Source organism: Danio rerio, chromosome 3 (genome assembly GCF_049306965.1).
Source record: "Danio rerio strain Tuebingen ecotype United States chromosome 3, GRCz12tu, whole genome shotgun sequence".
Lineage (NCBI taxonomy): Eukaryota > Metazoa > Chordata > Actinopteri > Cypriniformes > Danionidae > Danio > Danio rerio.
Window position 1 is genome coordinate 59354923 of NC_133178.1, and position 27729 is coordinate 59382651.

Genomic DNA, 27729 nt, shown 5'->3' on the forward strand with positions numbered 1-27729 from the left:
GCACATAGAGATAAACAAACTTGCTTGAAAAAGACGCCAAATGTGAATGGCCAGTAACATCTTTATTCTGGCATTACCACTCTTGGGATTATACACTTGCTTAAAGTAAAACATATCTCAAAGCTTACTGGGCCACATATGATTTTTACTGGGGCACGTTTTTGTTTTGCACCATCTCCCCGTGCTGCCTCCACCCAAAATGGCGATCGCCCATATTGCCCATACAGCCCATGCCTAAATCCGCCACCGACTACAACTGACTTCAGTCACAGCCTTAGATGAAATCAGCCGAAAAATAATAAATTGAATCTCTCAAAATCTCAGTAGAGGATCATTAAGCAATTCCACAAACAGCAGCTTAACTCATCACCAACCTGTTTGCCCTTATTTAAAGAGGGACCAAATACTCTCTGAATTGAGGAAATTTTACTTGGAGGACAAACTCTGGACCTTTATCAGTGAGGGGTGCGTCTTCGGCTACGGGCCTGACTGTGGACATGATGCAAAGAAATACAACAGAGTTTCAGTGATATCCCATATACCAATACCACAGGAACAGATCAATTTAGCTTTTTATTTAACTCCTTTGTTTTCTGTTTATTCTGAGACATTTGAGAATCACATAAAACATGAAGCTGTATCTTTGTATAATACAAAACACTAGTATGTTATTTCAAATTCAGGCATAGAGCACCATCGTCAATAACAAAATATTGAATGCTGAGTGAAATGCTATTAATAGTACAGTGTACTATACATCTGCATGCACGGGACAAATATGGGTTGCACTGTGGCTCAGTGGTTAGCCTTACATCAAGAAGGTCACTGTTTCAAGTCCTAGCTGGGCCGGTTGGCGGTTCTGTATGGAGTTTGCATGTTCTCCCTGTGTTCGCATGGGTTTCCTCCACAGTCCAAAGACATACACTATAGGTCAGTTGGGTAAACAAAATTGGCTGTAGGGCATCAGGGTGGCGCAGTGCATAGCACGATCACCTCACAGCAAGAAGGTCGCTGGTCCGAGCACCGGCTGGGTCAGCTGGCATTTGTATCTTGAGTTTGCATGTTCTCCCCTTGTCATGTGGGTTTCCTACTGGGTGCTCTGGTTTCCCCTACAGTCCAAAGACATGTGCTGTAGGTGAATTGAATAAGCTAAATTGGCAGTAGTGTATGTGTGTGAATGCAAGAGTTTATGGGTGTTTCCCCCATGGTTGGGTTGCAGCTGGAAGGGCATCGCTGCGTAAAACAAAGGCTGGATAAGTTGGCGATTCATTCTGCTGTGACGACTCCTGATTAAAAAAAGTAACAAAGCTGAAAAGAAAATGAATGAATGAATGAATGAATGAATGAATGAATGAATGAAAATTGGCTGTAGTGTATGCATGTGTGTGTGTGAGTGCGAGAGTTTATGGGTTTTTCCCAGTTCTGGGTTGTGACTGGAAGGGCATCCGCTGCGTAAAACATATGCTTCAATAACTGGCGATTCATTTCGCTGTGGTGACCTCTGATAATCAGGCACTAAGCCAAAGGAAAATGAATGAAGGAATGAATGAATGAATGAATGAATGAATGAATGAATGAATGAATGAATGAATGAATGAAACAAATATACTTTGCATTAGTCTTGATTAAAAAGGGTGAAAATAAATAAATAAAAATAAAAATAGATCTGTGGTCACAAAAGTCTGACCTCTGGTGTGTTCAGGAATTTCCAAATAAGTTAGATGAGTTTTGAAGGTGACGTGACAAAAACAGGATCTCCACTGAAGCGGGAGCGTTGTTATTCAGCTAGTGAAGATATAAAATATGATGTAGAATTAAAGACATATCCTACAGCCGTCTACTGTCTGAATTCAGAGAGAAGCCACAGCAATATGGCATGTTTTCTGGTTGCTTTTTTCTGTTTCCAGGACCCACAAGCATGCAAACATGCACACATTTCTTTATTTAGCTGTAGTTCAATGTTCTTAAAAAATAGCTGATTTTAAAATCAAAAGAATGAAAAGAAGAAAAAAAACACTTATAATTGGTTGATCAACTGTAAAAACAGAGACAAGCATAGCTTGTTGGGCAAAGCCTCAAAGAAGCTTGCTCAGTACATGGGTGGACGTAATCATAACCTGGTCTTAGCATCTCCAGCATTACCACACCCTGCTGTTCCTTTTAGAGACACAAGATGAGAATATTTGTGCCCTCACAGGATTGCTGCCTGGCTCCATACTTCTGTCTGTCTGTCTCTCTCGCTCTTTCTTTTCGTCTTCCTGCTACAATTCTATGCCTTCAGAAACCATTAGTGCCCATTCAAAATAAACATCAAGGGAGCGCTTTGATGTGTCTCTTGGCAATAGCCCATGTCTCAGTCTCTGTCGCACTCTTTTCCTTCTTTTTTCTTCCTCATTTATCCTTTAACCCTCCTCCCCCACACACACACACACACACCCTTCTGTTTCTCCCGCATTTCACAGCCGAGCATTTTTACCTGGCAAATAAATCTATCAACAGAGACCTTTTTGGAAGGGGGGGTTGAACCAGTTTGGAGTTCCTCTCTAAAGTGTAACAAAAGTGAGATAGCACAATGGACCTGGCCTGCCATGTGAGCTAATTCTGGCTGGAAAGTGAACTAAGGCAGTCTCTTTCTCTCCCTTTCACACACACAGAAGCTGGTTAAAGCCGCCAGAGTAGCGCTTAATGCCAATTACCACCCCACACAATGAAGTGAATGAAACAGTTAGTGCTCCTCAGAGCGAGCCCCTGGCACACACTGCCTGATATGGTTACTGCGCTGCCTCCCACGTGCTGCGCTTTGTGCCATGGGAAACGAGAGCACTGATATCATCAATCCAACGTTGCAGCATTGTCTAAATGAATCAGGAGTGAAGTCAGCTAATGCTGGACTCGTGGTGGCAGATGGCACCTGCGCCTTCCACGACAGCACAGCAAAGATCGCAGGATGTTGTTAGGCTTGCGTTTAGGTGGGAAGGTCATGGCCGTTTAGGGAAATATAGCCAAGAGTTTCCTAGATGATTTCACTATCAAAGCACAGGAAACTTTAAAATAGAGCTTGCTGGAATGAAGGACAATTAGGAGAAGGGAAGTGACAAGTCAAGGGTCAGCCGTGCTCTGATCTCTGCCAGGTTGCGTTTGGCATTCCATTCAAAGGAGGAAAAAAAATGTAAACGCTTAAGCGTAGGACATCCTGAAAACACTTAGCACTTCAACCTATCTCTAAGCTTGTACAAGCTTGTACACGCAGACAAAAAGGGCTCTAGTGGCCAAATTACTGCTGCATTTATTAATTTTCTACGAGGGAGCAAATTAAAGGCTGATAATGGGAACAAATATGGCTGGGATTTCTCACCGGGGTCTGAAGTGCTTCATTATGCCGCAGCATTGTCTCTGAGCATGCTGGGCCAGTCGTGCTTCCAGGGGCATTCTAATCCTCCAATTAGCCCCAGGAAAAACCAGCTGCCCAGGCCCTGGCAAAGCTCACGTATCCCGATGCAGAGGTAAAGGCCAGGGCCTGGTCCAAGTTTGGAGAGGCACTCAAGGAAAGCATATCACCATTAAAACCCCCTCCCACTTTATGGTGAACACTTGAAATGCAGAACTAAGGCAGCCAGATAAAACCGTTCTCACATAAAACTCTTGCGACTCTCGGCCAAAATGGTGACAAAAGCAACCTAATGTCTGAATCTGCCCTCCTTCCCAGTCTGGAGCTTGAGAAACGTACCGGAGGAAGTAGTAGGCGTGTTCTGGGAAAGGCCTTCACCTTGGAGTTGGTTTCTCATGGAAGGAGCTACAGGGGGTGAGATTTTAATTAAGCATGGAGGTGCTGGGACATGGCTGGAGGGAGCTGACGGGAGAATGATCTACGAACAAAGCCTTCTATGGTGTACAAACAGCCACAGAGTTACCCCCAACTGGCAGAAACCCTGCCTGCACTTTAATGGATGGGATTAACAGCCAATCAGGGAGTCTCTTTATGACATCCTCATGCTATCATTCATCATGTCCTTACCAAACTTCCTGTTAGAATGGTCTGCATAAAAGACTGCCGAAAGCCACCCTCAGCCTGAAACTGGTCTCAGAGGTGAGGACTGGGAAAAGCAAACAAATTTCAGGGGAAATGTGTTGGCGTAAGAGACTACACTCTTTAAAAAAAAAAACTGTCTTATCACTAAATTAACATTCAACATCAAGGTTTGTTCAGATCTGCATTATAATACGTTAGATTTCCAGAGTTAAGGATAGCAGGGTTCCCACTCTAAGCCACATATCAAACTCCCTGACTTTTACTGACAAAAAAGTTTCCATGAAAAAAAATTCAATATATCTACAATATCCATTGCGTCGATCGCTACATTTTTTCAATAAGATTTTTGTTTTGTTCATTTTGATAATTTAGGCCCAATTCCTAATCCCCTTACCCCTTCCCATTGGCCCTTAAAGCCGAGTGTGAAGGGGAAGGGCTTCAAAATTTATCCATATAAGAATTGGGAAAGCACTACAACACCTGCACAAGTCATCATATGTCATCATGATCTCTTGCTTCAAATGAGATCAGACGATCGGGACTGCTGTAGTTATTTTAGTTGTGTTACTTTTTGGTATTTATCTGCAGGAAATCACTGATATTATTTTAGCGAGTTTTTTTAAAGCATGACGTTAAAACACAATCGTGCTTATGAATGTATTAAAACATGTGGTTGTTTGTTGTAAAAATTCATAATGACAAAAATACTAATTTGTGGATGTCCTTACTTCCGGTTGCAACTATCCTGCTGTTGTGGCTGGTGTATTCTGGGAAATTTTCTTACCACTTGGTTTCGAGTGTGGTCCTGGAAAAACTTTGTTCAAAAAGGTATCAACCCCTTTCCCTTAGCCCTACGCCTAAAAGGATTGGGACACCCCTACCCCTTCAAAGGAATGTGCAAAACGATTGGTAGGGGTTCTAAGGGGAAGGGCTAGGGGTGGTCGTTGGGCCTTAAGGCTGATTTATACCTCAGCATCAATTGCACGCGTAAGCTACGGTGCAGCCTACGTGTTGACGCCATGGCTGTCACTGACATGCACCTCTCAAAAAATGTAACTACAAGTCGCAACAAAGTGCAGCGCAAGCTCTTCCCTGCTTGTAGTCAAGGTAGTAATGTAGTGCATTAAGCCACGTTAACCTTTTTCCTTATAATAGACTTCACTGAGTAAGAAAAGGCGTAACGTGTTGTTTTTCACTTTATCGATGGAATTGGGACTCATTCTTTTTACAGTCATTAGGATTAATTACAAGTAAAGTTAGACAAAAATGTATTTCTCTAAGTTGATGTTTAGGTACATAAAGCCAAGTTGTTGTTTTTTTTTTATATTGTGTCTTACAATCCAGCAGAAACTGGTAAAGGAATAGACTGAACCTGTGAAACAACAGTTTTCTGTATTATGCGTTTCAATAATTGATGTTTATTTCAAGAGTTCACACTTGGCTGATAATCAATAAAGCGTATTTAGCATGCTGTCCCAGGAGAGAGCTCTGAGCTCGTAATATCCTTGAGCCCGAGTTCCCTCCCGTTAGAAGGGCGAGAGGGGAGTTCGAGCTCAGGTAGGTCTCGAGAACTCCTCTGCTTGTCGCCATGTGAGAAGTGTAAACCAAGGCTGTCTTAGGTGCTAATTTGGTTTAGTCGATTGCTATGGTTTATGTTTTGGATGGTGGGAGGAAACTGGGGAACCCAGGGGAAACCCACGCAAACAAGGGGAGAACGTAAACTCTGCACAGAAACACCGACCAGCCCGATAGGAGGTTGGACCAGTGGTGTTCTTGCTGTAAGGCAACAGTGCTAGCCACTGGGCCACCGTTTCACCCTATCGGGAGGGGGAGAAAAAAAGACGAAGATAACTGGAGTAAAAAACTCCTATTTATAATGCTTCCGTAATCATCTAATAGGGCAGATTACAGAGCTAATGAGGAGCCAGCCGTGTTGATCATAAGCACATGATCCTCTCGAAATTAGTTTATGAATGAAGCACACTTATAAACTAACTTCCAGAGGTTCACATGCTTATGATTGCTAGCGGCTGGATCAGCATTATGCAATTGTCAATGCACCAATCAGATGACTCCTAAGTGAATACAAATACCCTGGGTTACCTACCAACGCTCTCTTTGTTTTGAAGAATCCCCCAACCACTGTTACTCCTCTTTCTTCCTAGACTGGTGACACGGTGGGCCAGTGCCTAGCACTTTTGCCTCACATCAAGAATGTCTCTGGTTCCAAGCTTTACCTAACCAGCAGACGTTTCTGTGTGGAGTTTGCACTTTCTCCCCGTGCTCATGAGAGTTTCATGGTTTCCTTCCACCATCCAAAAAATATGCGACTAAAGTCAATTGACTAATCCAAATCAACACTATAGACATACTCCAAGTAAGTAGTTATCTCTTAAGAGCAATCACTATCTGTTTATTAGTTACTACCGCAGGGGAGTTCTCGAGATCTACCTGAGCTCAAACTCCCCTCTTGCATTGCAACGGGAGGGAGCCCCGTGCTCGAGGATCTTGTGAGCTCAGGGCTCTCTCCCGGGACAGCATGCCAAACAAGCCTATAAATAATCATCAGGTAAGTGTGAACTCTTGAAATGGGGAGTTCTAACTCGGTGCTGGAGGGCTGGTGTATTGGAGAGTTTAGCTCCAACCCTAATCAAACACACCTGAACCAGCTCTTACAAGACATACTAGAAACTTCCTGGTAAGTGTGTTGAGCAAGTTAGAGCTAAACAGTACATCAGCCCTCCAGGACTGGGTTTGAACACCCCTGGTTTAGACCTTAATAAGTGGAAAGAACGGACCATGATAATCCAGAAATTCCATGTGGGAAACTTGCGATAAATACACAAACGGCTTTAACTTCACCTGAACAATCTCTCTGAACCAAACCCAAATGCACAGTGACCACACAAACGTACTGTCATTCATTTAAAAAATATAACTTTTAATAAAGGCTACATCTCTTCATAATTACAATAAAGTACCAAGTCATCTTTAAAATGAAGCTCTATATAATGCATAATTTACATTTAAGTGGAACACAAACAAAGTTGGGGGAGCAAAACACTGAAACATAATGTACTGATTACAAGATATCCAAAGCATTAAAAAAATTATTTTAAACATAAACCCCTCGGAAAAGCAAGGGAAAATTCACACCCTGAAACAGGGCAGCACACAGCATGGTATCCATGTAGGCACAGGTACTGTATAATACACTAGCAATAGCATGTTCTTATCCGCTCATGCCAATGCATTCCGAGATTTTGCCCTGGAGCTTAGCGGTTTTAAATCAGCTACTCCAGGTCTTTCCATTGAGCGTTTACACAGGACATTAACCCTTCCATGATCTCTCAGACAGTGCTGAATTCAAGATTAAGTTGTTGTCTTCTTCTTCTTTTTTTTTCTTAAATAGTGTGTCTTTTTATTACTATTGTTCATTTAAATAGTTTTGGAGTAGGCTCCAGGACAAGGCTACTGGTTCCTGTGCAATGTCTGGACCTTAAACCAAAGGCACTAAAGATGCAACACATCATCGGCTATTGGCTGGGGGATAAAGGTTGAAATATCCACCATATCAGCTGAGAGGCTTGCAGAGGCGTGCTGGTCTAAAGCACAGTTTGTTCTCATTGGTCAGAAGAGAAGGTTCCTGGTACAGTCTGTTGAGTCGACATTGGAAAAAAATCTCCCAATAAAATAAGCAGCTTGTCCATCATCTGAACACAGGTATGAGGGGAATGACAGTTTAATAAATAGTAATAAAGTCTTTAACTTGTGATAGAAGCATATTATAACTGTGTACATAGGAGCACCTCTGTATACACATGCACACGTTCTTGCATCCAACACATGTACACACATCTACAATTATCATCACGAATGCTGGTCAGCAGTCCACGTTCTGGTAACACAGCAAAGTTGGCGAATTGTAGTCCGAATAAGCGAATAGTTGACCGAGTCTTCATTGGTTAGAACATCTCTCGTCGTAGTTTTCCCGCTGGTTCAGATCCCTCTGTACTTCATTGGCCAGTATTCCTTCAATAGCTTGTAAGCCAAACGTCTTCATTGGACATCCGTTTTGAGTTATGAAGCTCTAGCTCCTTGAGTTAGTTTCGAGTGCTGGGTAATTCCACGTGTCCTTTTAGTCCATTCTGTCCACTTTGCCGAGGATTTTGCCCTCATACATTGGCAGAACTGTGCAGTCATCCCAGACCTCCTCGAACACAGCACCACACTCAAACTCATCACTGGCCCTTTTGAAGAAGTATCTGAAACAGAGAACATCAGCACGGTCACTCATAAACGCATAGATAATGGGCGTACTTTCAATACATCGGCTTCCCATGTGTAGACGAGTTCATGCTGCTGTTAAATATCTATGCCAGACACTGCGCTTCTTAGGGGACAATGCAGCTTTTACCTAAATTAGAGGGTCTGTCAAAAACTACCAGCCATGCACCATAAGGCCTCCGGTGTCTAATTGGGAGCTCTGTGAGCAAATGACGGGGATCTTTGACAAGGGTTGACATTTTTGGGTGCCGCCGAGTCTACGCTAACTTTCTTCATTACCGCATTTTGATGGTACGAGTCAGGGCTTAATCTAGTGTTTGACCTTGATGGATGACCTCTTTGTCTAATTTCGAACATCTGATTTGTCTCTTTCCTCCGCCTCTGATGCACTAATGATCTCCACCTCTTCCAAAAGGAAGAGAAAACAGTGGGAGGGGAGGGAGTGGTGAGGTTTGCCTCAGTAATTGGCTTTGTAATGGAAAATGCCCCCTCTTACTAACTCGCTCTGCAGTGCATGCTCGGTTTTTACAAGCGAACACCACCATTTCGCACACAGGAATAACCATGACTCAAAACAACAACCAACGAGAACAAAGTTTCTTTTCTTCTTTCAATACGTCGGAAACAATCCATTGTTCTGCCACTGCCCAAGCCCAACTTCATAAATGAGGGACAAACTAGAATACTGCAACATGGCACATAATTACATCCTTATTTCTGGAGAATAAGCTATATCCTCCTCCGCAAAATCTTCAAAAGGGCAGCATGGCTCTTATTTATTTGAGAAAAAAAAAGTGAGGGAGAAGAAGAAAGAAAAGGAGAAAAGTCTTTCCATTGGAACATGTTTTATATGGCAAGATTTTCTCTTCGCAACATCTGGCACCAATATCGTCTGGCAACTCTGGCAGTACTGTTCTTTGTTGAATTACTGCCATGTTGAAATGACCCAACTCCACACATTTTCTGCGATTAAAACCATCAGCTTAAGAGTTCTCTTTTGAGAGAAGCGCCTTTAACGTGGGGAATTTTTCGACATGTAGAATAGGGGACTTGGAAAAAAAACTATCTAATGCGTTAAAACCTTTTGATAGTTGTGTAAATACATTTAGATTATCTAAATGGAAAGCACTGAGACTGCTTATTTAACAGCATTAAAGATTTTGGCCATCCGGCCATTAAAAGTTAAAAACACCACAGCTACCAGTACCTCAACTTTTCCCAGTGTGTTTAAAATGGCTTTTATGAAGACAGCAAGCACATGGAAAAGCAATGGCGGCCATTCGACAATGCCCCATTCAAATACAAAGCAAACACAAAGAGAGTCTTTGATATAAATGAGAAATCATTAAAAAAACGATAGTCTTATGTAAACAGGCACACAACTGCAGTGCAATGTTGCTTGATACAATTGTTTAAAAATGTGTGCAAGTCTTTGTGCATCAAATGAAAGGCCTGAGCTTCAAAGAGCTGCTTATTAAATGTGCCTTAAGATGAAATCAATACCAGATGTGACCGAATGGCTACAGTTAAAATTCCCTCATTCTTTCGTTCTCTGCACACCCACCCCCTCTACTTGCCTGTCATCTAAACCCCAAAACTGGTGCAACGGTAAATAACTTGACATATTGAACATACTGTTGCAGAGTGAAATACAACTGGTGTCAAAAATACAAACAAATACAGAGCAAAAATACAGTGCATCCCGAAAGTATTCACAGCGCTTCACTTTTTCCACATTTTTGTATGTTACAGCCTAATTCCAAAATGGATTAAATTAATTTATGTGCTCAAAATTCTACACACAATACCCCATAATGACAATGTGAAAAAAAAATCTGTTGCAAATTTATTCAAATAAAAAAAACACACATGTACATCAGTATTCACAGCCTTTGTTGATGCACCTTTGGCAGCAATTACAGTCTTTTTGATTATGACGCCACAATCTTGGCACACCTGTCTTTGGGAATGTTTGCCCATTCCTCTTTGCAGTACCTCTCAAGCTCTTTCAAGTTGGATGGGAAGTGACGGTGTACAGCCTTTTTTAGATCTTTCCAGAGATGTTCAATAGCCTCTGGTTGTTTTGAACCAAGCCGAGTTGTTGTGAAGCCACACCATTGATATTTTGGTGATGTGCTTTGGGTCATTGTCCTGTTGGAAGATGAACTGTCCCCCCACTCTGAGGTCAAGAGCATTCTAAAGCAGGTTTTCGTTCAGGATGTCTCTGCACATTGTTGCATTCATCTTTCCTTCTATCTTGACTAGTTTTCCAGTTCCTGCTGCTGAAAAACATCCCCACAGCATGATGCTGCCATCACCATGCTTCAGTGTAGGGGTGGTATTAGCCTGGTGATGAGCGACCCCTGGTTTTCTCCAAACGTAACACCTGACATTCACTCGAAGAGTTCGATTTTAGTCTCATCAGACCAGAGAATTTGTTTCTTATGGTCTGAGAGTCCTTCGGATACCTTTAGGCAAATTGCAGGCGGGGAGCGGCTTCCGTCTGGCTACACTACCATATAGGACTGATTGGTGGATTGCTGCACAGATGGTTGTCCTACTTTAAGGTTCTCCTCTCTCCACAGAAGAACGCTGGAGCTCAGACAGAGTGACCATAGGGTTATTGATCACCTTCCTAACTAAGGGTCTTCTCCCCCGATCACTCTTAGATAGCCGGCCAGCTCTAGGAAGAGTCCTGGTGGTTCCAAACATCTTCGACTTACAGATGATAGAGGCCACTGTGCTTAATGGAACTTTCAGAGCAGCAGAAGTTTTTCTGTAACCTTCCCCAACCTTGTGCCTGCAGACTACAGAATTGTCTAGGGACAATTCCTTTATCTTCATGCTCGGTTTATGCTTTGACATGCACTGTCAACCCTGGGATCTTATATAGAGAGGTGTATGCCTTTTCAAATCATGTCCAATCAATTGAATTTACCACAGGTGAACTCCTATTAAGCTGCTGAAACATCTCAAGAATGATCAGTGGAAACAGAATGTACTTGAGCTCAATTTAGAGCTTCACGGCAAAGGCTATGAATACTGATGTACATGTGATTTTTCACGCTTTTTATTTGTAATAAATTTACAACAATAAAAAAAAATCACATTGACATTAAGGGGTATTGTATATAAAACTTTGGGGGAAATAAATTAATTTAATTTTTTTTTTAAATAAGGCTTTAACATAAAAAAATGTGGAAAAAGTGAAGTGCTATGAATACTTTCTGGATGAACTGTATACATTTTAAATAAATAAATAAATGAACAAATAAATGAACTAATAAATAAGTTGTCAGAATTAAAAGTATACCTGTAGTTGCCTTTTTTCCGTAGTTGTTCCTTGAAGTGTCCGAGGGTAAGGCTGTGTGTTTTCATCATCCGCCGATATGGGATTTCCTCACCACAAAAGAAGTACGTGACTACCGTCTCCGAGCCCAAACTACTGTGACAGCCTGACATCTTCTTAGGATCTTTCCTTCTGTAAAAACACAAATATAGATGAGCGCAAACATAAAGATAATCCAAGTAAAAACCAATGCTGGCAAGATGGCATTCACGTTTAAATTCTGTCATTTTACAATTTAACGTTAAACTTGTTTTGATTATATGGACGCGTGATAACTTCTGATAGTATCTGTGAAGTTTACTAAGGCAAGCATCAGCTATTACGATTGGATTTAGGATTTAAACAATCAAACTTAAAACTGTAGTCATTTGAAATGTTAGTGTCGATGATAAAAACTAATATACGTGTAGGTTATGCGCACAGAAAACAGTCCATGACTTCTGAGGCTAAAGTAGATTCAAAGCAATGCTGTGAGAGATGAGCGAAGAGAAAGATAGTCAAGATCAGACAGTCACTGTCAGCTCATCCATGCCCTCCATTGGCCCATTTCTCCACTTTGTAGTGCTACTTCAGAAAGCACCCAGCCTTAGACTGTGACTGAAGGTCAGCCAATTAAAAATGAAAAAGAGTTTTGCCATCAGGTGGCCAGTGCTCCAAAACTTCAAATACTAGTCAGAGACCAAGAGGGAAAAACAGCCAGGTCTCTTTGAATGAGGAGCAAGGCTAACGGGCTGCTTAGCACACAATGACTAATATCATGCATGTGTATATCGTTCATCATTGAACCATGCAATTGACCATGGAGGTAGTGTTGTTTTTGGTGGCCTGTTTTAATTTTAGTTTTAGTCTAGTCTTTGTGTGAAGCTGACGTTTTAGTTTTTATAATTTTTAGTCATGTTCATACACTGCAAAAAAGGCTTTTCTTACTTAGATTCTAGTCCTTCTTTTCTAGTCCAAATATCTAAAAATTCCTAAATCAAGAAGAATTTTCTAGACAAGCAAAACATATTGTCTTGTTTTGAGAAATAATATGCCAATTTTAAGTGAGTTTTTCCTTAAAACAAGCAAAATAATCTGCCAATGGAGTAAGCAAAATAATCTTGCGTCAAAAGAAAAAACAAGACTAATTTGCTTGTCTAGAAAATGCTTCTTGATATAAGAAATTTTAGATATTTAGACTAGAAACAAGACAAAAAAATCCAAGCAAGAAAAGCATTTTTTGCAGTGTACACTTTTTAGTCTAGTCAGGTTTTAGCCGACTAAATCTAAGCATTTTAGTATTATTTTAGTCAGAATCATCCATGACTATTATCATATATTTTTATTTAATGAAAAATTATGACATTTTAGTCTAGTTATAGACTAAAAATGACTAAAAAAACTACATTTCCAATTTTAAGCGAAGTTATCAAATTATTGTTACCTTATAGACTCAATAACACATACATTCCAGGTATGAAATTCAGTATAGTGAATACACACCAGGGCCAGGGACTCCTTTTCAGCCCTGAAGTTTCAAGCCTTTGACCGGCCCATCTCAGTTCACGACTGACTATATTAAAATAAGGTCATTTCCAATTCAGTTGCTAATTACGCTATTATGTCTTTTTCAAGAAAACAGCTGCTTTAGAACTTCAAATGTACAACAACCTTACAGTTTTATATGTCTTAACAATAAAAATGAAAAAATAAATAAATAAAAGAATTACTTAGGTGAGGATAGAACACGGATCGACGACGTTGTAATGAAACGTGCTGACCACTAGACCACAATGACGCTGTTACGCTTTTGTGGCCAGAATAATAGTAACATCATCATTGCCCTGCAGGCTGCATTTTGCTCATGGGGCTGCGAGACAATAAATAAGAAGAGCGGAGATGCAGCAAAATAATGAATAAAAATAGTGAGGCTATGGTCAAATAAATAAATAAATGAAAAAAAAGTGTGACTACTGCAAGCAGCTAGAAACACTGGCCCTCGCGGCCAAAAAACGGAGCGGCCCACCGGGAACTCTCCCGGTCCTCCTGATTGGCCAATCCGGGCCTGATACACACACAACTTTTTTTCTTCCTGTCATTTTGTGGCTGCGTTTCTCTCCATCTTTTACCACAACACATTCAGTGTATATGCAGGAATCCCAAAAGTGATTTCAATACCTTTTTAAAGACCTTATCGCCACTTCAAGCTCTAATCAGTATCAAACCTTTCATAAACAGTTGTTAATAAACCGCTGTAGTTAAATAAATCAATGGAGCAAAACTTATCTCAGATAAGCTCGGAAGAAACAAAGCTTGAAAGAATAAACTATGCAGTTGTTTTCAGCGACAGGCTTTAGCCACTGTTTAAACTCGTCTTTCTCCAACTAGAAGTATGCTAACTTACATTTTCCCATTTTGCCGTCTGCTACACTCATGGTTTCACTACATGTGGAGAGCGACACATCACATTCCCATATTTGTCGCAAATAACGTGACATCACCCGTACGGAGAAGCTTGACTGGACACGCCTCAGCCTGAACCAATGGCGTGGATTGAGTACGCCGTTGTTAATATTAAGAGGAAAATAAATACATTTATGCTTTTTTGGAACACGTTGAACAACGCTTGAACAAAATTTAAGACCTCGTAAAAATACAATTAAGACTATTTATTTCCTTTTAAGGGCCTTAATTTTCTTATAATTGATTTAACAACCTTTAATACCTTTTAAGACCCAGCGGACACCCTGACATTCCCTTTTCTTTTTCAAGTGATTGTAATGACAGTTCTTCCAAATGTGTTTTTTTTTCCCCAAACAAACCCTGGCTGGCCTGCCATCATGCCATCACCTAGCGTTCTTAGTGTGTGTCTGTCTTTTGTCATCTTCTAAATAATGCTGTAAATTTGTTTCGAGATAGTGAAGTTACCTGCGTTTGCACTACACCAAAATAATAATAAAACAACTAAAAGAAAATAATGTTATAACATTTAATTTTGTCTCGTTTTAGTCAACAAAAATGGAGACATTTTAGCATAGTTTTCATTTTGTAAAGTTTGCTAGTTTTGTTTTTATTCGTCAGCAATATTGCATTATAAATTTAGCTATATTTATCGTCACATGACCAGCAATTTCGTCACGTCCCATCTCATTTTTGTCATATTGACAATGGTTTTACTCTTAGTTTTTGTTGATGAACGGAACACTAAATGCAAGATTTGAAATATTAGGAGATATACATACTCGTCCATTGGAAATGCTGAACTGCCATTCTGAACAGGCACTGGGTGACTCTTGTCTCTCTGAAGGCTTGATGTTGAATGCCTGGGAGGGGTAATGCATATTAAATTAGTATTGTCAAATATCAAGAGTTCTACACATAAAAAAAAACAGCACGGACTGCATTGCATACCTTTGTTTTGAGGGTTTGGAAACTTCCTCCAGGCGTCTGCGGGCTTCTTCAAGCTGTGCTAAGGTGTTGGGAGGGGGTAGAGGTGGCATGGCGGGGTCCTGAACAAAGGGGTGTGCGGGCTGGTGGGCACGGAGATGCCCACTGCTTCCGCCACCTCCCCAGGTGTGCGTGCGCGTTGGTTCCAAACTGTGCGACTTCTTTACATTTTGAGTGCTGCAACAACAGACAATTTAAACAGATAAGTAAGCACAAAGTCTCATAGAGATCAAGTTGGCAACAGCCCTGCTGAAAAATCCAGCTTAAACCAGTCTAGGCTGGTTGGCTGGTTTTAGCTGGTTGACCAGCCTGGTTTTAGAGGGGTTTTGGCCATTTCCAGGCTGGTTTCCAGCCATTTCCAGCCTGGTTTAAGCTGGATATAGCTGGTTTTGGCTGGACTCCCAGCTTGGCTAGGCTGGTCAAGCTGGTTTTAGCTGGTTATCTCCCAGCCTGACCAGCTAAGACCAGGCTGGAAATGGCTGGAAATCAGCCTGGAAGTGGCCAAAACCCCTCTAAAACCAGCCTGGTCGACCAGCTAAAACCAGCCAACCAGCCTAGGCTGGTTTAAGCTAGATTTTTCAGCAGGGAGCAAATGGCATCTTCAAAATATTTGGCCAATTTCGGAGAAAAGTAAAATAAATTTTTTTCATAATTAAAACCAAACTCAGAGAATGAAAGTTACAACAGCAGCAGTTACAAACCTGTGGGGCTTGTGCTTGGTTTGTCGGTCGCTCTCCAGGATCCATTGCCATACATTTTGAGAGCGATCTGTACTGTCAGCTGGCAGCTGGAGGAGACTGTTCTCCAGCCCTTCCATGTTCACCTCCTCTCCAGATTTACACAGACGCTTGGATAAAGTACTGGAATGCCTAGTAGTAAAAAAAAAAATTAAATCAGTAAAACAAAAATTTTATTATCTAGACACCAAAATGCCACAATTAAAACGATAAATTAAATAGGCGAGCCTACCCCAAGGCCACTTCTGCAGGGCTGGCACACTGGTCTCTGCCCAGACTCCGGCTGCGAATGTAAGGAGCAGTGCAGCATTCTGAGGTTCCATGGCACAGGCACTGTACCCGCTGTGTCGCCTCCACCTCAATCTGCTCCTTGCTTTTAGGCCCAGCATGGTGATGGATGTAGTGGTGATGGATGTGCTTGGTTGACTGTCTAGAAATGAAGGTCTTGGCTGGCACATATCCATTCATAGAGCTAGACTGTGACCTTGTGCTGAGACCTCCCCGAGGCAGGGGACGCTGTTCAGGAGAGCGAGAGCGTGGGGAATGTCGAAGCAATCCTGGAGACTGACAGCCAGGGGTCTTGAGGACTCTGGAAAGGTGCTCGTCCAGGATGGCCTGAGGATCCTCCTCACAAGTGCCAGGAGGGAGCAAAGGCAGAGAATGGGACGCACTGCTACTAGACATCTCAGATTCATCTCGCTCTTCCTCCTACAACCGCACACAAATACTTATTTTACAAAAAACTAATTGCTTGCAAACAGTTGTTTAGTTGAGACACAATTAGGCCTGTTATCGAATGACCTTCTTTTAATGTTCACGCTATTATCAGTGTCAACATTCTTACAAACTTCTAGCAACACCGACCTCCTGAATCTGTTGAAGTCTCTCCTCCAGGGAGCTCATGGTTTCCTGTTCCCGCTTCAGTCGCTCCAGTCTGGCTATCAACTGTGCTGCAAAGGCTGCTGGCTCCACGGGAGTCATCTCCTTAGGTGGCCGCCGCGTCCTCTGCACAACCAGAGAGAGATACAGATTAGCAAGAAGAGCAGACAGGACGGGATGGGTTGGATTCTACAGCTGCCCTCACTGCACAAGTCTACTGGCCATCCAACACACACACACAAACACATGCCCCACACCACTGGCATGGGCCGCTGCCGGCATGAGCAGTTGGTCACGCTCTAAGGAGCCTCGGCTTGTTCCCTCTGTAGTGCAACCAAGCCATCAGCCTGGCCTGTGAAGTCAGGCAGCTTCAAAGAGCCCTCGTCAAATATCAAACGCTCACCAGGGGCGGCAGGGACACTGGCTTTACATCTTGCAATAAAAGTCACATATCGACGGGGGGAAAAGGAGGGAGGCAAAGGAAAAAAGGAAAGAGAGGGGGATTAAAAGAAGAGAAAGTAAGATGGCGAGATGTGTGCCGCCACTAGAGGAGTCAAGCGGTGGGAGATCAGAAGCACAGAGGTAATTTATTCCCCCCCAACGACAGCAGGCACCTTTGAGCTACAGTAGCCACATTATCCTCCTTCTCCATGTGTGCGTCTCACACTAGGATTTTCTATCCTTTCTTTTTATTTTTATTATTATGTTTTCTGCCCTGCCTTTCTTGATTTGGCTTCCTCTTTCCATCTCTTTGTGAAGATGATGAAGGGAGAGACGAAAGCAAGACGTGCTGATGGTGAGACTTGCAGCAGCTCCAGGCCCCTGCTGCCTAAAAGCAGCATCCTGGGAGAGGCAGCCAGTCATCGCCAAATCACAATGGAAATATTACGAGCCAGAAGAAGAAAAAAAAAGAGGGAGGAAAGTAGGGGGGCAGAGACAACACAGAAAACGGCAAGTCTTTGCAATGCAGAGTTTGAAACTGCATGTGTTGAGAAGACAAGCACACAAACAGTGACAGGAGTGAGCGGAATAAGGGAAAGAAACAAAGAGTAATGAAGGATGAGGACGAGCGGGAGGGTAGACACAAGTTTGTTTGAATTGCTAAAGTTAAACTGTCTTTCAAAGTTTTCTCTCCAAACACAAACCAGCCACCTCTCTTTTTCTGCTTTCAGGGAGGCAAAGAGGAAAAGAGGGAGAGGGGGATGGAGGGAGGGAGCTGCTGGAGGAATAAAAAGGGTGCAGCTCAGTTGGAAGTTGTCACTTCCCTTGAAGTCAGCCCCATTCATCCGCTGATCAAAGCGCTCTCAGAGAGAGACAGTTGATTTTGGTGCCCCGGGATAAAACAGACTCATTTAGTGTGGTGTGGCAGTTTATTAAGAGTCATTATCCGAGAAAGAGCACAACAACAAACAGTCCACAACAGTGAGAGAGTAGCATGTTTTAATTGAGGGTGATGTTGGAATTTGTGTGTAGCTCGAAATAATGGCAAGGACACTTACAGGGAACGGAGGCAGAGACACTTGGCCGTTCATCCTCATGTTGCGCTGCATCTCTCGTTGTAATTGTTTTTTACTTCCCAGCTTGTAAGGAGGAATGGCATCTCTATCAGGACACACAAAGAATCATGAAGGTTATTAGCTGTCCTGACTCATTCACAATTAACATACGCATACTGCATCATGCTCAAATTCTGCAGTCGTAATGTTCAACATTAGCATGCCATTCCAATAATTGTCAAGAAAACGATATCAGCCCCATCACTTTCCTTTGAATATCATTCAGAAGCCAACATCCCAGCAAACAATTTTGTGTTTAATAAACGTCTTATAGACATCTAAACGTAGGCAGCTTGGCTAAAACAAGGCTAAACTTGGGCAAGTTAGCCCAAAACTAGACTAGTCATCAAATAGACCGATTAGACAGACTTTATAGGTGTAGTCATTCATTTCATGTTTATTTGACAACCGGTCTAGTTTTGGCCTTTTCTAAGACGACTATTAGATTTTCACTGACAACCCAACTTTAGCCCTGTTTTAGCCAAGAGAACTATGTTTAGACGTCTATTAGACATTTTCTAAATTCTTGCTGGGATGCTTTATTTTCTTCTGTTTGATATGAAGATATTGAACATATTTCCAAGAGTGCTGGTAACAGAATTTCTCTACTTAGCCACTAATGGAAATGCACACTGCAGCAATCAAGCATTGCCACAGTTATGACATCTATATACATATATGCGGTTACCAATTACAATAAAAGATGCTTGTGTTTCCATAAACACTCATAATCCATCTAATCCACAGCAGAATGTTCCTAAACCTCCACCTCTTCAATCTTGCCCTTTCTTGCCTCTAAAGCTAGACATCCCTCTCATCCTCCGCTCTGCTTTTTTTTTTAAAGCCAGGCCAGTTTCCTTTGCTCTGTTCTGACTCTGAAGTGTATGACCTAGCCCAAATGCAGTTTCCAGTACGTCTTTGAAAGCTCACAGTCATGCGCATAAAGCCGTCGCTCCAATCTTCATTTGGCAAGCGCTCGGCAGTCAGCCTCTGATCTTGCGCACATCAAAAGGCTGGTTTGTAAGATAAGGTAATGTTTGAAGTCAGCGCAGCGGCATTCCCTAGCGTCCAAGTAAATCCATAAATAAGATATAAGCAAAATTTCCCCCACTTCTCCTCCCCTCCCTCACTCCCTCCCTCCCTTTATCTGGAATTCAGATTCTGATTTAACGCCATGCCTTTTAACTCAAATAAAACGCAGCTATTCCAATCAAATCAGCCTCCGAATAAAGAGTACAGAGGCTGTTTTCCCCCATTGCATTCACTACTTCAAAGTGACGCAAACACAAACAAATAAACTAAAATAAGAAACGGCTAAATATGGGGAAAATCGAAAGCATGTACATCAGTTCAAAATCAGCGTTGAGCTTTTAGTCTAGTTTTACTTGAATTTGCATTAAAACATTGTTGTCTACTCATTTCATTCATTACACGTGAGCTGCTTTGAGTTTAGTATAAGAACAAGCCACCCAGTTTCTTGGGCATTTTGTTCGAAAAAGGTTCTTCATTGTTGCGCCTATCAAAATATTAATCTTTGGTTCAATCAGGCCACTGTCCACATACACTCACTGTGTTCCAAGCTTTGGGGTGTCACAGGCTGGCTGTGCTTTATGGGAATCTCCTTTTCACTTGTGCAAGTAATTTTCAAAGCAGCCAGCCACCCTCTTATCCCTCTAAGCTCCCGGGGCCTAACAATGGGCTGAAAGCGATTCAGTTAAGCCTTTCATCCAGCATGCACTTTATTTCTCACTCTCTGCACTTAGCTATGCACTCGCACAATTGCCTCTGCCGAAAAACACAGAGGGGGGGAGGGCTGCTTTCAGGCGGAGGTGGGGTTGAATGGGTGGTGTACGTGAGCTTTTGGGGGATGGGTGTCCCAAACACCCTAATCCCAGGTGACCTGCTCTTGTGATCCAGAAATGGCTAACCTCTAAAAGGCCTATGCTGACACCGAATCCCTCCGTTCAATACCTGGTGAGTTCATACCAAACTTCCTGACGAGCTGAGATTCCTTAATTTACTGCCCGAGCACTTCAATGAGAATCTTATAGTCCACATGCTCCAAACCCCCACCTCTTTTTTCCTGGGACAACAGGGAAACCAATAAAATTTCTGACTATCTTGTGCAAAAAGCCCTTCAAGATCAAAGCTTTATAGGAAAAGAACATTGGTGAAGGACACACTGGCCAGTGTCATTTCCTGTTGAGGAATTTGCAAACATCAGCTTCAATTTGCACATCAAGGAAGTACATTATCTGAGGATTCTTCTCTTGGGTCCACTTTATTTCGATAGCTCAGCCCCTTTTCCCTCCAGCAGTGCATTACTTACATGTCATAAACATATTTAAATGTCAATGTATCGTCTGAATCTGTAACTTCTCATTACCAACCATGACTAACTGCTTAATTGTAATGTCTACTAAAAGCACTACAAAAGATGCTGATGTTTGAGAACAGTCTATATTTTTACACAGGTAGGCAGCTGTGAAAGATGTGTTTTATTATTACTTTGGTTAATATAGGTCATGCACACACTTACACACTACTGTCTGTCATTGACATGGAGTCATCCGTCAGTGCATCACTAGAAACTTCACTGTCATTGGCACTCGTGGCAGGGGCAAAACTATAACCGGACGTAAAACGATTAGGATTTCCGGGGTCACTGCGTCTGTAGGACCTGTAGGAACAAAAAACAAGTTTTAGTTTAAGTAGTAGTATAATAGTTATAACTCAAGACTAGTTATTTCAAAGGCCACATGTCTAACTAACAAATGAGCATTGAGAAAGACAATACACCTTAGATTAGACCTATCCGGATGATAATTATTAGGTAATTAGCAAGCAATAAATGGACATGATCAATCCCCTTTTTTATTTATGCAATATAGTGACCTTTATGTTTATTAAAAAAATACCACCAAGTGTCACTAACACTTTAACCAACTGAGCTGCTTTAGTCATATTGTCGCAGTACTCTGTGTCTAAGTTAGTAGCCAGGTGTGTGCCTGGTGTCAGGCATCTCCTCAACACATAGAGCAGAAAGCAACAGCTATTCGGAGCATTCCTGACAACTACAGTTATTTGAAGTAGAGTCCAAAAGGACCAGAGAGCTCAGTTTACGACATAAAATGGTGAACGCTCACAGATGTTATTCAATATATAAACAAAGTCATGCAGACATTAAACAACAAAAGATTAACCCCATCTACAAAAGTGGCATGATTGGAATTAGTGGTTTACTTCAGCATCTTCTGGAAGATAAAGACATTTTGAGCACAAAATAACATATGATTTAAAATAAAGCCCCTTATTGGCTGCAGGGCGTCCCTTATTTGCCATTGCTCATCAATCAGCTTTTCAGAAGCACAACCATTCATCAAAGTTGGCCTAAAACTATTGAGCAAACCTTGTCTTAGGATAACTTTGAAAAACATTTGGATCATTTCATACATATATTTGAGCACTCCAAGTCATATTGTGGTTGCTTGTTCTTGAGAATTAAAAGATGTTTGTTCTCTACTGTTTGCTAGTAGAATGTACTATATTGTGGCATAAACATTGTCATAAAATGACAATAATACTGTTCATAATCTTCTTTCAACATAATAAAATATAGTTCAACTAATCACACACCAACAAGTAGTTATTATGACAGGCATTTCAATGAGGACTGAACCTGCAAGGCCCCTTAATGTATCTTTCCGAAACATGTTCTGCTGCATTCTCAGCTTGGCCACCAAGGAAACTACAGTAGTCAATACAGACTACAAAACAGTTTTTCTTTTTAGGCATACTACAGTCACTGCAGGGCAACAGTTTGAAGACCAAATTAATGAGGCAGGCATCTAAAGGCAATCCGTTTGCTGTGGTGTGCACTGATGTTTGTTACTACCACAGTAATGCAAAAAAAAAAAGTGTGTAACTTCAAAGATCCTAAACTCAATTGCAGATCAGACAGAGAAATATTTTACCCAAAAACAAAAATGTACTCATTATTTACTCACCCTCAAGTGGTTCCAAACCTTTATGAGCCTCATTAGCCTGTTGAACACAAAAGAAGATGAAGAAAGCTGAACACATGTAATCATTGACTTCTGTAGGAGGTCAACGGTAACAGGTTTCCAGTGTTCTTCAACGTATCTTCTTTCGTGTTCCACAAAAATAAAGAATCTAATAAAGGTTTGGAATAAGAGTGAGCAAGTGACAATTTTCAGTTTGGGGTGAATGATTCCTTTAATAAATAAAAAGAAAAATGTTACAAAATCTTTAAAATATTACTTTACTATGCAAAAATATGACGTAAAACACAAACAACCTTGGTTTCCCTTATGTTTGTGAAAAGAGTCCAACTATTTTTTACCAAGACTATAAAAGCCTTTTTTTTCTACATGGTGGGGGAGGAACTTAGTTTGTCTTTTCTCTCCTCTTCCCTTTCATCTCCCTTGCCCCACCTCCCCCCCTGGGGCAACCCGGTGAGGGCTGATCAGGGGGAAAGTTAAGTGAGCAGCACATCTGTGTGAATTGCCAATGCCACTTCCCCTCAGTGGAGCATATCTGGGGCCTTTTGTCTGGGGCAGGCACCCCATTCCTCAGTTTACCTCCCCCTTCCAAACTTTCTTGTTTCATGTCATTTCTTCTCTTGTGCTCTTTCCTCTGCTAGGGCACCTCCTCCACATACCCACCCAGGCCGCCCCTCCCTCCCTCCCTCAAATCTCTCTCACTCTCCATACCCCTCTCTCCTGCTGTGACACATTCCTGCTCCACTGGAAGAGGAGGAGGAGGTAGAGAACCTGAGCTGGGCCGAAAGAGAGAGAGAAAGAATGAACATGAGAGAGCGGAAAGAAAGAAGAGAAGCGGGGGGAAGGAGGGCCTCTCTTTATGAGAATGCCTACTGCCAGCAGAGCTGTGAGGGGAGACCCAGCAGGACTATAGCCTACGGCCCCAACTCAAACCTGACCTTTGGAAGCTCTCGCTCAGAGTCAGGTATTTAGCACAGCTGGGTTCACATTCTTCCCTCGCTCACCCCCTCATTCATGCTTTCTTTCATGAGGTGCCTCGCCCCCCCTCTGTCCTTCTTTTCCGCCTGCTCAAAAAGTGTACTTATTCTCCATCCGTCGGGGTTTTTTTTTCCTAGATAAAAGTGCGAAGAGAGGCAGCTTAAATCAGAGGAGAACGGTGGTAAATAAGAATCGGAGAAGATGAAGGCCACGGTCTCTGTGACTCACAGAGGAACCGCTGCTGCGTGTTGTTTTGTGAATAACTCGATTCAGAAACACAGAAAGGGAGAGAAATAAGTTCCACATGCTTCAGAGGAACAAAAAAGTGCCCCGAGAGAGAGGAAAAACAGACTGCTCAAGGAACATTCTTCAAAAGGAAATCAGGGAATAACATCAAAAAAAGAGAGACTTTGCTTACTTTCGTCTGGTTCTTAATCATCTCCTACATAAACAACCCGACAAAGATAAGCAGGGATGAAACATTCTGTCACCTTCTTCAAGATCACCCTCCCAATGGGCTGTCTTTGAGACAGATAAACATTTGTCTGGCACCACTCTTTGATGGGTCACCTCATTTACAACATCGAGAGTTGTGACAGGTACTAATTCGTCAAGCCAAATTCGCCCTGATGTTTTGTTAAACCCAGACAATAAACCTTTTTAAATAACCAAACCGCTCATCAAGACATCTAAAGGTGTCATACAAGCATCACTTACTGCAGTAAGAAAGTGGGACTACACACTCTGTTTAAATCAGAATAAGCTAAATTATTTGAAATGCTTTGTGCTGTTCACGGCAAAGCAACAACAAAAGTTTCATTTTTGGATCAGTGACTTTTTTGATGTGTGTCACTTGTTTTATCCGTTTGATGACTGAAACCAATTCTGCATTGTGAACTAGCCTTGATCCTTGAAGATGATCCTCTAACTGAAGAAGAATTTCAAAGCGGAGGAAACTGTGTGGAGCCAGCAGAGGGCCTGGTGCTAGACAATATTTACATGAAAGGAAGAGCTGCTCTATTGATGTTTTTTTCTCCCTTCGCTCTCTGCGTAATGCAAGCCAGGTGAGAGCAAACCTCCCCAAACTAACGAGAAAGGGCCCCTCATGTTTAATGCAAGATTGCGTGAGCAATAGTTAGATGAAATGGTAATAATACACTTGAAAACTCATTACAAACTTATTCATTTGTCTTTCGTCTGATGAATTTATCCAAAGTGACTTGCATTACACTCAGAGAATTAATCATTCTGGAGCCGTTTCTTGCTCAAGGACACAAACAGTGATGGCTCATAGATCAAACAATCTTTGTGATCTTTCAACCTGCTACTTTCCACACCAGATCTTTAGATCCCTATGGATACACCCTATTCGCTGTGTTACATGAAGCAGTACAAGTCATGCAGCAATGGGTACATAGCATACAGTGGGTGATAAAGATTTTTAGATGTCTTACCTGTAGCCTTTCTCCAGTGCTTCCACAGCACGAAGAGGTGGTGACCGTAGTGTTTTGGCAGACAGACCCACTACAGTGGCCAAAGCTTTGGCTTTAAAGTCATTACAACTCCACTCTTCTTCTTCATTTAAAGTTGGCAAGTATCCGCACACCAGCTTTAGACCTCCTAGACCATTGGGATTCACATGACTGGGGTTCTCGCACCCAGTTCTGACATACTCGAGGTATATGTCCGAGGTCAAAAACATCTGATAGGCATTCTCCTCCATAGCCGTCTGGATCTCCATTTGAGCCTGATCAAACATTGCAGAGTCAATCTGCTGACGCTTAATATTATCCCTAATAAAGGTCTTAGTGGCAGGTTTAAGCTGCTTGGCCACAATGCTGTTGTTCTCAATATACCGCTTGTAAATGGCTTTGGCAACTCTGTGCGTTTTGGTATCCTTGAGGTCCATTTGTCTGAAACCATTGCAGGCAAACCAAAAATCTAAAGTGTCCACACATTTCTCGCGTTCAAGGTATGCCCGGAAAAGTTGAGCACCATCCTGGTCCCCGAGAAGAAAATGCAAAGATTTGGTCCACCGGGCAAGAGGGGAGTCCGGGGATGCGCTGCCCTCAGGTTCCCCAAGTCCATCCTCATCCCTCCTGGCCGTGGAACAACGAAGATCAGCCATAATGGTCTTGACAGGATCCTTCGGTCTCATCATGGCCAGTTTGCTGGGATGGTGGCATGTCGTCTCACCCTCTTCCCCTGGGACCGGTGGACGTGGGTCATCTTCTCTGAAGCTACTGACCATAGGATCTGTTAGTGTCCTATTCATGGCTCTTGCAGCTCCAGCAGCAAAGCCTTCAGTGTGAAGCTCAGCTGTAATCTCCTCTCTCTCTTAAATCAGCAGGGGAGCTTCTCTCTGAAACACAAAGTATTGATCTCATCAAAACCAGATCCGCCCCAAAACTTCAAAAGAGTCACTTCAGACACGTACGTCTACTTTGTGCGCGCTTGCGGTGTACAATCGGCTTCGTCGAATGCAATCGAAGCGACCTTATTTAAATTCAACGTAGGCACGATGTTTGATTTTTTTTCTTTTTTCAAACTTTCAAAATGATTAAATTATTTTCGAATCCCTTCTAAAGCACTTCCCGGTGATGTTATGAGAAAGGGGGAAAAACTAGGAAAAAATACATCAAAGAAACCAGAGTTTAACAGATGAGTTGTGCGATTTAGATTTTGTATTATGATTCTTGGTTGTGTTAAACACACAAATGTACATAGACCTAAGAATTAAAAAAAAAAAACTACAAGAGCTCAGAGTTTCAAAAAGGCGACACAAGTGAAAATAGAATCGTTCTTCACCGTGTTAATAAATATGTTGTCGATTCTTGAAATCGTATTGATATCAAATAACTGAAAGTTATTTATCAATATATGTCGAACTATAAATACAGTATATATGTACAGTATAGAAGCAATCAATAACAGCCCAGATTGACTGCTCTCAACACAAACAGTAACCTCGACATGTTCATTTAACATTTAAAACAATTATAGTATCAAGGACTATAGAGTACAAAGTTACTCTTTGTAACAACCCGGATTAAATACATCGTAAAACAAACAACGTGATCGAAAAAGCATAAAAGGCGCATTAAGATACCTCCGAGTTTAAAAAGTCTCCATTAAAGATATTGAGAGTGATCAAATCCAGTTACATGTATGCGACCGAATGAAATAAGATAAAAGAATAATGCATTCATGCAACTTCAAACCCCTCAGAGAGAGAGAGAGAGAGAAAAACTAAAGTATGAGATCACAGGGGTTGAAGTCCCATAACACCATCATGAACACTCTTTAAGCATAGTCAAGAGACACTAATCTAACCTCAAAACAACACGATAAAAAGCCAAAACGAAAACATGCTTTTTATTGTAGCGTCTATCAGAAATACTTCATTTCACAGCGACACATGACTTCAAAGTCGGTAAACAGCACATCAAAGCAATAGCATGGGGCCAGCGCTGGGAGAACACACACACACACACACACACACACACACACACACACACATACAGACGCACACACACACACACACACACAGCTAACTCACCATCCATCCATGAGTTCAGTCCGTAAAGTCCCGATCTTCCAACCGAACAAAAAAATAATCCACAATATATCCAATTTTGCACGTCCTTCTGTTCTCTGGTGTTGTTTAGTGTCAAACGCAGATTGGAGCTTTTAAACGTACTCTTCCTCCCGTAAAGAACACACTGGATCCCTGTATAGTGTGTTGAATGTGCTCTGGTCTCTTATTCCAGTGTGGACTGAGCTCAGGGTTTAAGAGCGGACATCAAAGAGCGCAGCCGACCGCACGGTCCCGACAGATACATAAAACACTATTTCTCGCATTCCCGCTTTAAAACAACACAGACGGCTGGAAAAAATGTCTAAACGCACACAATCCTTTTGGCATAAACCCTATCAACCCGTGCAACCTCGACGCTATTCGTGGGTCACAGCAAAAAGTGCGCTAGCTAAAGTCCGTGAGGCAAAAGTTTCAACTGAAGCGCAAGGACCTTATCAAAGCAGAAAGATCTTGAGCCGACTCCCCTCGAGCTGTGGAGCGTCAGGAGTAAGTGATCTGCAGCGCCGCGATCCTGCTGTTGCTACAGAAACTTTAAAGACACAGGCCGCTTTTTCCTCTGAGGACTCGATGTTAACCCCTTCATAACCACGCGCACTGTTAACCCCTTCTTCGCCGTCATTCACAAATAATAGAGCTGACAAGTTGGCAATCTAAAATCCCCCAACTGGCCGTTTAGAGCTCTCCTAATTACTTTGAGGTTTTAGAAAAACATCAGCATTTAATCAAAATAATTTTTCCAATTCCTAGAAATCCCCGCAAAAATAAATAAATAAATGAAGTAAAAATTTTTTTAAATAAAATAACACATATGTTGTATACTCAACTATACCAGACTATACTAAATACATAGGGGATTACTCTTTAAGA

General features: G+C 41.9%; 1 protein-coding gene across 1 annotated transcript; it reads right to left on the reverse strand.

The window, feature by feature from the left end:
- Positions 1-7434: 7434 nt before the first annotated feature.
- Positions 7435-27032, reverse strand: axin2 (axin 2 (conductin, axil)). Its single transcript, NM_131561.1, is given in 11 exon segments — positions 7435-8295; positions 11631-11798; positions 14888-14968; positions 15057-15269; positions 15794-15961; positions 16062-16537; positions 16694-16834; positions 18208-18310; positions 20804-20944; positions 24719-25626; positions 26824-27032. Coding segments are annotated over 10 exon segments (2439 nt in total). The 5' UTR covers positions 25540-25626; positions 26824-27032; the 3' UTR covers positions 7435-8168.
- Between the last annotated feature and the right edge of the window lie 697 nt (positions 27033-27729).